At 34.9% G+C, this 9,403-nt stretch overlaps 1 protein-coding gene across 1 annotated transcript; it reads right to left on the reverse strand.

The window, feature by feature from the left end:
- Positions 1 to 174: 174 nt before the first annotated feature.
- Positions 175 to 8,904, reverse strand: LOC144432896 (organic cation transporter protein-like). The gene is made up of 10 exons (XM_078121199.1): positions 8,461 to 8,904; positions 7,542 to 7,645; positions 6,863 to 7,017; positions 5,975 to 6,143; positions 4,675 to 4,828; positions 3,573 to 3,670; positions 2,533 to 2,753; positions 1,785 to 1,899; positions 927 to 1,136; positions 175 to 349 (listed from the first exon to the last, which is right to left on the reverse strand). The coding sequence occupies exons 1-10, from the start codon at positions 8,902 to 8,904 to the stop codon at positions 244 to 246; spliced, it is 1,776 nt and encodes a 591-aa protein (XP_077977325.1). The 3' UTR covers positions 175 to 243.
- Positions 8,905 to 9,403: the final 499 nt, after the last annotated feature.

The following is a 9,403-nucleotide window of genomic DNA, read 5'->3' on the forward strand; positions in this document are numbered from 1 at the left end:
TTGAAAATTTTGAATGCCTATTTTCATCGTTATAATTAATATATTTACAGCATAATGTGACTAATTTATGCTCGTTGTGTGACGTGTATAATATTACGAATAAACCCCAATATACCTAAAACTTATACTCATTTCACAATATAAATTGAATCATTGACAAGGAAGGGATCCCACGTAACGGATTATTGACTCATCGTGTGATTAAAGCAGAACCAATTGCAACAAACTTCCTCGCAATCATGATCATGTCATCTGAATATACTCCATAGGAACATCGGAACCATCAGCTTCGACAGTTTGTTTACTCATAGTTAAAGTGCATCCGATATCCTGGCGCTTGTTTGGTTTCCTGTCAAAAAGATTAATGTATTGACATTGCTAGCAATGTACATCGGAGTAAATTATTCATAATAAGGCAAAAATTAAAAGAAATGTTATTTCCGATAACATGACAGTAAATTGGTGAGGTACGTCGAGATTTTGTTTTATTTTACATTTTTATTTTTTTTTATTACTTCGACCAAAAGACATGATACTTGTTGGTCACAATACTTTCGTAATTGCTGATGAGGGGCAAAAAAGTAAACGAATATTAAATGTAATTCAGAAGTAGACAGACACAATGTGCAAACTGTTGTTATACGCTGAAAAGACATCGTTTCTTTCTGAAATGTGATTTTAAAAAAGTAACCAAGATACTTTGGCAAGAAAATCTACAGGAAAATAGAAGTAAATTTTCATAATGTTGCCTTTTTGTATCATGTAAGAAATATTTAGGGACGGCGGATTAATCTAGGGTCGGTCAGGTTATCGGAAACGCACTATATTTTATTGGCCTAATAACTATCTACATCACATTATATTTTTATTTCTGTTATATTTTGTTTTTACAACAGTAACTCTTAAATGTATATGTAGTTACTCACTTTCCGAACCGTTCTCCTTCCTCCATAGTTTCTGGTAATTTCTTTCCACGAGTTTCTGGTAGTGGATAAACCAGAATTCCTGCAATGATTGCAGCAACCCCATATACAATAGCAGGCAGTTTTTCCCAGATTGTTGCCATGAGCAACAGTTGTGGAGCGACAATCCCCCCAACACGTGCAAACATTGAACATACACCAATACCAACTGATCTGTCAAAGTACAAAACATGCCACAATCATTAGAAATAAATACGATGTTTTGTATCTGATGATTACTGTCAACAGACAAATAGATTTATGCTGACAAATATATTGACAAGTAGTGTGGCACTCCTTTCTGCAGAATGTAGTATGGGCCTCGGGAAACCAATCAAGAAAGAAATCCAGGGCTCACCATACAAGTCTTTCAGACATAGATCAAAATATTACAATATCAAATTAAGAGCTTCAATTTGTCAATTTCTACTCTCTGGCAAAATGAAAGATTGTCGATTTCCATGGAAACAAAACAGTGAACCCACAATTTGTTAAGCTTTCATATATCAACGTTTAGAGGGATTGTGAGAACTTTGATTTCAGGGAAATTGGTTACTGAGGCTTGGATCACGCCACCTTCATTTATTTATTTATTTTATTTATTTATTTATTTATTTATCTATTTTTTTCTGTTATTGCGCCAAACGCTTTGTTAGATGGTTTCTGAGGAATACAAATGAAGTGGTAGTTACAAAGGCAGTAATTATTTGGTATATGGTTGGCTGTGTAAGTACATAGCACTAGATGACGGGTACATACCATGAAGGATCAAACGCCCAAATCTTACACTGGAGGTCATGGAATTAGCTAATATTCATTTACCTGACGGGGGTGGGAAACAGCTCCGCAGTGTACACATATATCATGCCAAATGAACACGTGACTGATAATTTACTGATCATGGTGATTGTTATTCCAAGCCATACATATGTCCCACCTGTAAATTAAAAATCAGTCATTCTTCTTTTGATATCAGGAAGGCACTCCATTTGAGGCATATTGAAAGTTGGTGTGATGTCATGCTGAATTCTTTAAATGACAAATATCTTAATTTTGAGAAAAACAGGAAAGATCGCACATTAGCAATTGATGACTGTACACTAGCCCCCCCCCCCTCCAAGAAACTGCATGATATCCCAAGATGAATAATGTTTGCCTGTTGTCGATTAACTTGTTTGAAGAACATGTTGCTCACACCATGGCATAGATTTCACCTGTAAGTTATATAATCCAAGGTCAGGCACCTGTATTGTTCGAAAACAAATAAGAGTTGCCTTTGTGTTGTAGGATCTTAGATATGAAGGCTGGCATGAGCTAGCAAAACGTCAAAAAGAGAATGTCATTGGAACACCATATACGTTCTACTGAGATGGGATAGACAGTACAACAATGTCAATGATCGCCCAGGATTCATCGCGAGTTTTCCATTATATTTTAGCAACATTCTTGTTAATATAAAGTGGGTATAAACACAAGACTCGAAATAAAGCATAATTGAAACTGTGCACCCCTTTGGTCAAGGTCTATCGTAAATTATGTTAAAAAAGCTATGACGTATGATGTTACTCACATTGTGGCACAAACGATGCAGTAATACAAGCAATACCTCCAATCACCATCGTATAAAACATAGACCAGCGTCGTCCCAGACGACGGTTATCCATCATGACGATACCAAGGAGATAGGCAGGGACTTCGACAGCACCAGCCAAAAAACAATTGACGAAATCATTCCCTCCAAGGTTAGATGTATTGAAAGACAAACCGAAGTACACTAGAGTATTGACAATCCTAACAGAGAAAGGAAGGAATTATTAGTTCACCGATAACATCCAAAAACTTGACAATGTTCACGGGGACAGATTCCCTTGTCACAGTCACATAATATTGAACATTGGACAAAAACACAAGTTCACAACATACTGCCATTAGTCAAAGTTTTTAAACATTGCGTTATAAATTTCCAAATTTCACATAATTTGACAGTTTAAGTGAAAGACAAACCGTAATACACTAGAGTATTGACAATCCTAACAGAGAAAGGGATGAATTATTGTATCTGCATGAGATCGTAGATCGTCCAATTGTTGCACAAAGGGACAGATTCCCTCGTCACATAATTATATTAAATTTCGTTGAAATAATTCAAAGTGACAATCCTAAGAGATTAAAGAAAGAATTCGGGTATCTGTATTAGCTCATAGATAGCGTGCAATAAATAAAATGGTGTACAAGGGGACATATTCACTCGACACATAATATTGAACAATGGACAAATAAGTTCGAAATTGACAACATACTTCCATTAGATAAGTGATTCTTTCAAACCCAAAAATATCAATCAATTTTCTAAATATAAACATCTCCTAAGTTCACATACTTTTGACAGTGTACATGCGTCTGGCGGTGTGTTGAAACAACCCATTCTGCCTATCAAGTCATCATATAATATTAAATTAACACCGTCAATCGTCTGGTCTGCTTTATAAGTCTCGAAACTAAGAACTTTCGCAAATGATTATGAATTATATATGATTTAGACATGTACTTCACATTCTTCATTGGGTTCATAGTTGTACATTAAAAAGCAGCTACTACATCATTACTCACCAAATATACATGAGGATGAGAGTCTTCTTTCTCATATTTGGCAAACGGAATAGTTCAAAAATCAAGAATCTGCCACCAACGTTCATTTCTTTATTGTCCTATAACATAACATATAGAAGTACGATATGTAGTGTTTGGAAGATAGTGTATAAATATATATATATATATATATATATATATATATATATATATATATATATATATATATATATATATATATATATATATATATATATATATATATATATAAATAATCTATTATAAAATATATATATATATATATATATATATATATATATATATATATATATATATATATATATACAAAATACACAAGTTATGGTACGGAGCCGTTACTCAGAGTTTCACGCTTGAATGCGATAAGCGTGAAACTCTGAGTAACGGTTCCTTACCATAACTTGTGTGTATTTTGTGTAAATACAGCTCTACTTCTCAGTATTGAGCGCTTTTCCTTCAGTTCATGACTTACCTCTTACACTGAATTAGTATATATATATATATATATATATATATATATATATATATATATATATATATATATATATATATATATATATATATATATATATATATATATAAATGAAAGAAGACGAGTCTGATATTACATTGTGGATTTACACTACGGATCGTTTAATATCAGACCCGTCTTCTTTCATTTTATGTATGATAGCTCTCTAAGGTGATCGAGAACTCTACTTGGCGACAGAAGAATGAAACTCTCTCTCTCTCTCTCTCTCTATATATATATATATATATAAATATATATATATATATATATATATATATATATATATATATATATATATATATATATATATATATATATATTGATAGTTCTGGAACTCTTTATTGGTTGTAACTCAGAGTTTCACGCATAGTGCGATCATCAACGTTGTCAGTCATAATATACAATTTATATATATATATAATTTAATCTATAAGTGCTGCCCCATGGATATCATCATTTCAAAAAAAAATGTCGATTTGGGCTGAACGACAAGTTAGAGGTCTGAATGGAATGTGCTATTAAACGAACTCTCTCGAGAAGAACATACATGTCGTACAAAATCGAATACAATACCTTTGTTACATCTGCAATACTCGGTTTCCATGATTCGTCAAACACATCATCAGGTAGGGACACTTTGTTTACTTTAGCGAACGTTTTGATTATTTCCAAAGCTTGTGCGTTTTTACCTACAGATAGAAGCCATCTTGGAGACTCTGGTACCAGCCTTTTAAAAGAGGACATGGAACAAAATGTACGTGTAACTATATGCCTGGTCTTAATTGTGTTCATGTTGTTATTTTCTTACTGACCATTGTGAGATGGCAGGATTTGTATAATAACACTAGTGTCAGTGTGCAAGGAGATAATTATATCAAACCAAAGACAACGTCAAACACAATTATTGAAAGAAATATCTTCAAATAGTGGATCTTAAACTGCGTACCTAGTTTAATAGTTTTTCAGGGCCACCAAATATTCCAAAAAGAGATCTGCCGTTTTATCAGTATGAAATGTTTTAATATAAGGAACAAGATGTAAATAAGATCGAGGGCATCTTCGGAGTCACTGTATGCAGAATAGCAGGCAACCTCACGTTGAACGACTTTTTCCGTCTTTTTTTGAGTTTCACTCGCTGACTTTATAATTGCGACTTGCAATCTTCAATTGAAGGAGACTTTCAAGACTACTGTTACTCGCAGAGCATTCACAGTGCATGTGCGCACTTCTTTTGTACTTTCCCGAGCAAAGAATTTTTAATTTGCTGCAAAAAGTTACAATTTTTAACACATTTTAATTCAAAGTTAAGCCAGCGTACAAGAGCGATATACGATACATATTAGCGAGGAGTCAGTGTCAAGCACTTTAGTGAACTATACATCAAAATCGCGCATGCTAGGAATCGTCACGTAAATAACGATTTTAATAGCATCGCTATGTATTCAAAAATGTAGCTTTTTTCCTAAAAATCTCAGGGGGGGGGGCTACGGTACTGCTCTCTCTCTCTCTCTCTCTCTCTCTCTCTCTCTCTCTCTCTCTCTCTCTCTCTCTCTCTCTCTCTCTCTCTCTCTCTCTCTCTCTCTCCCCACATTTCAAAAATACGATTACTCCCATATGTGATAATGGGATAATGGCAACGCGTACAATAGTTGCGGTGATTGGAGCGATGAGAAAGTTTATGGAAAATCAATTCATTTGTGTGTAGTACTATGAACATGTTTTCAATACCAATTGTCGACATCTTGAAATAGGTAGGCTATCTATGTATACATGAACGCGAAAAGTTGATGTTAAGAAAATTCTGATATACTATGATGACATCACAAATATATCCTTCAAAACGAAAATCGAAAATGTCCTCTATGATACTTACCACCAGAACGATACAAACAAAATAGTAGGAACAGTTAGAACTAACTGTAGTATCCACCATGTGCGAAGTAGGTATGCATATAAGGCTAACAACATATAGCCTATACCAAAGAATACCATGGACACCATACCACACAAGGTTCTTTTGGATGGGCCGACCATTTCAGTAACTATGACAATCAAAAGATACAAATTAATAAAGAGTGAATGACTAATTAGAGGCGAGGACCACTCCGGGATATTAAAGCTTAAGTGTGGGTAGTATAGCAATACAGTTGCATGATAATGTATTGACTCGAGTAAAATTGTGGTATTAAAAAAAAGAAACAATTTTCAAGTAGTCTATGGCTTTCGATAATGTGTATGGTTTGAAATGTTGTGCCATTAAATAACCTCCTACATGTCCTTATTTTTTAAAATGCTTACACTAGCCCACTAGCTATCATGGGGGATGATGTTTCTGTCCAGAATCAAGATTGAAAGAGAAAACCCTGCTAGCTAACTTAAATTCCTTGCGCGCGCAAAGGGGGATGCAAAAAGAATTTTGACCAAAATATTAGTTGGTTTATCCGATGTTTATATTATCAAACCATGAATAGCAGGAAAGTTCTTTCACATTTCGTGGCAACATTCCTTTCAAAACAACTACCAATTGAATCTGTATGGCGAGCACTTAATATTGGTGAATAGCTGATGACTAAAGTGGCCATATGGATGGGAATTGTGTATATATTTTGGATTTCTAATTGATCAAACATCTTTACTATGTTTTCCTACTTGAATAAACAATGTGGAATAACATATACCAAGTACATACAATAACAAACATTGTCCGGATTTCTAATCCTCAACTGTAATTCTATAAGCATGTTATAATTAAGCCACTAACTTAATACAAATGATGCTAAGTAAGCACCATACATGTTCAATGCCATAACCAAGCGACAGAATGCAAAAACTTCATAGCTAGGTGAAAAGGCCTCTATGGTACCAACTACTGTTACTAAGACAATGGCGGCTACGAAACCTCGAATACGACCAAACCTATAAGATAAAAATACATGTGTTAATTTCTTGCCAGTCATAATTGTTATTTATAATTACCTTTACATTTGCAATACTGAAATACCACTTAATAATCAATTAATGAATGTTTAAATCAAGAGGTTGAAGATCCTTCCCCTTCCATCCACCATTTCTTCAGAAATGAATTAATCTAAACCCATCTCTATATAAATGTTATTGCATTTGAAGTCGTCTGAGTGTGTACAATGTCCCATGACTGAAATTGAAATACTAGAGTTACCCCGATTGTCCTGTAAGTCTGTTGGGAGCACCATGGTATCACATTGATTACTGCACAACTTTTTTGCTCCTTGACCATGCAAAGATGTTGCAGAACTACAACATGGTGGCTTTGATAAAACATAACACTTAGTATGGACTCTGACAGATATGGGTTTCATATGCGAGAGAAAAACGTGCCCTTTCATTTTTCGTCGAAATCATTGATTGGGCATGCAGTAAATGTTGACTGGTGTGAATTGTCAACAAAATGATTTGCTTACTTGTCCAGTACGATTCCATATAAGATAGATCCAACCATCACTCCAAACATGTAGCAGGAATTCGCCAAAGCCGTTAGATATGATCGACCACATACCAGATCAAACTATGAAAAGATAACCCATGTACAACTTTATTAGATGAGAGTACTCTATTATTGCTTAAGTATTACTATTCTTGAAGCATCATTCATAGAGTTCATGCTATTAATTTTGTTGTACTCGAGATAATTGTATTCAATGAGACAGGTTGTTAAACATATGCTACATGGAATATTCCTATTATGGAATTCTCTTCTTTTATTTTACGTAAATATTAACACCTAATCAAGTGGTACATACTCTCAATTCTTTTTGGGCTTTAAATTATACATATTTAATGATATATGCAAACTATTATTGTCAGACATCGTAAGCGTACTATCAATACATACCCATCCATTCATTGACCCAGTCAGTCACACACCTATATCTCCATTCGTTCATTCATCTACCCATCTGTCAGTCCATCCACCCACCCACCCATTCATTCATCCATCCATCCGTCCGTCCGTCGCCCCCCTTGAGCTCCCTCCCTCCCTCCATCCATCCAACATGTCATCCCTCGTAGATCTACACATGTTATGTCAAATTGTTACAATGGAATGGTTGACACATTAATTGACACATTTTGTCAAGCAAAGTCGTCAATATGATTTCATGATAGCGATTGCTATTTCTTGCATTTTAATGAAAGAAGCAACTCTGGGCAGTAGAGTGCATTCCTGCTCCTGCCTTTCGATCGAAACTGAAAGTCGAAAAATATGAAATAGATAAATACGTTAATGAGCTTAGTTGTGACACAGTTTTATTTTGTTTAAATACAGTGTCCGATTAATGTGCCATGGATTAATGTAACATAGGGCTGGTTTCCCCATCATACCTCATGCGAGACAGTGGACGTATACTGCGATGTATCGTACTCCCATCCATAATCACAAGTCAGTTTGGTGCTGTTATAAATGTAACTCATGTCCTTTTCAACTGAATAGAGTATAGCATCACTTAAGCTGACATTGTAACGTTGACATTGACTAAACGTAGATATCGGACCACATCCTAAATCCTTCGTTTCTCTAGGAATGGTGATGTTTTTGACCAGTTCTGCACAGCTGGCAGTAGTGAAGTTACCAAGGCAAACCTGCTTGCTTATTTGATCTATGTTTGGTACTTCACACCAGAAGTCAGTCCCAGCAAAGAAGAATACTGGTACAATTGCATGATAGATAGTTGGGAATGTTACCAAGCCAAGCAGAATAAAGATCCGCTTCTGGTAGGTTCCGAACTCTCCCAGGAAATGTTTTAAAACGTCATCAAACTGCAACATTGTACCTACTGAGAAAGTCAACATAATTTGAATTTGAATGGAATAAAAAGTTTTGGACGTAGTTGTGCATGTGAGCATACCCCTAATACGTTTTATTGTTTGACAAAGGAGATGCCTGGTTAAATTTGTTACATGTTTGGTCTTGTTAAAGAGGCCCACCAGGCTCCAGGAAATAAAGATTTTTTTGGTAAAATTTGTAGAGGGTAGTTTTATGATTTTATATAAATTTAATCAAGTGCCATTACCAAGAAATACAAAGTGAAACTTCTTGGCCGTCTATTGTTTAGTGGCATCCGTTATTAGCGGCCGCGCGTTTTGTCATGCTATTAAACTTCATGAATATGGAATGATTGAACGCTGCATATTCATGAGTAAGGAACAAATGCACATTGAATATTCATGTCTTCCCTTGCTTTGCGTTGTCTAGTACATTTCCACAATTTCCATACATGACGTGATTCAGCAAGACGAATAAAACTCAAAATAGGATTAACCATAG

This window comes from Glandiceps talaboti, chromosome 3, assembly GCF_964340395.1.
Source record: "Glandiceps talaboti chromosome 3, keGlaTala1.1, whole genome shotgun sequence".
Taxonomy (NCBI): domain Eukaryota; kingdom Metazoa; phylum Hemichordata; class Enteropneusta; family Spengelidae; genus Glandiceps; species Glandiceps talaboti.

Bases quoted from the DNA above. Each gene is read 5' to 3' on its own strand.
- LOC144432896 (XM_078121199.1), bottom strand. From the start codon at position 8,904: ATGTTGCAGTTTGATGACGTTTTAAAACATTTCCTGGGAGAGTTCGGA. The intron at 3,671-4,674 runs GTATTGTATTCG...GTTATGTTATAG, and splicing joins GTATTGCAGATGTAACAAAG to GACAATAAAGAAATGAACGT. The intron at 1,137-1,784 runs GTAAATGAATAT...GTACTTTGACAG, and splicing joins CTGTTTCCCACCCCCGTCAG to ATCAGTTGGTATTGGTGTAT.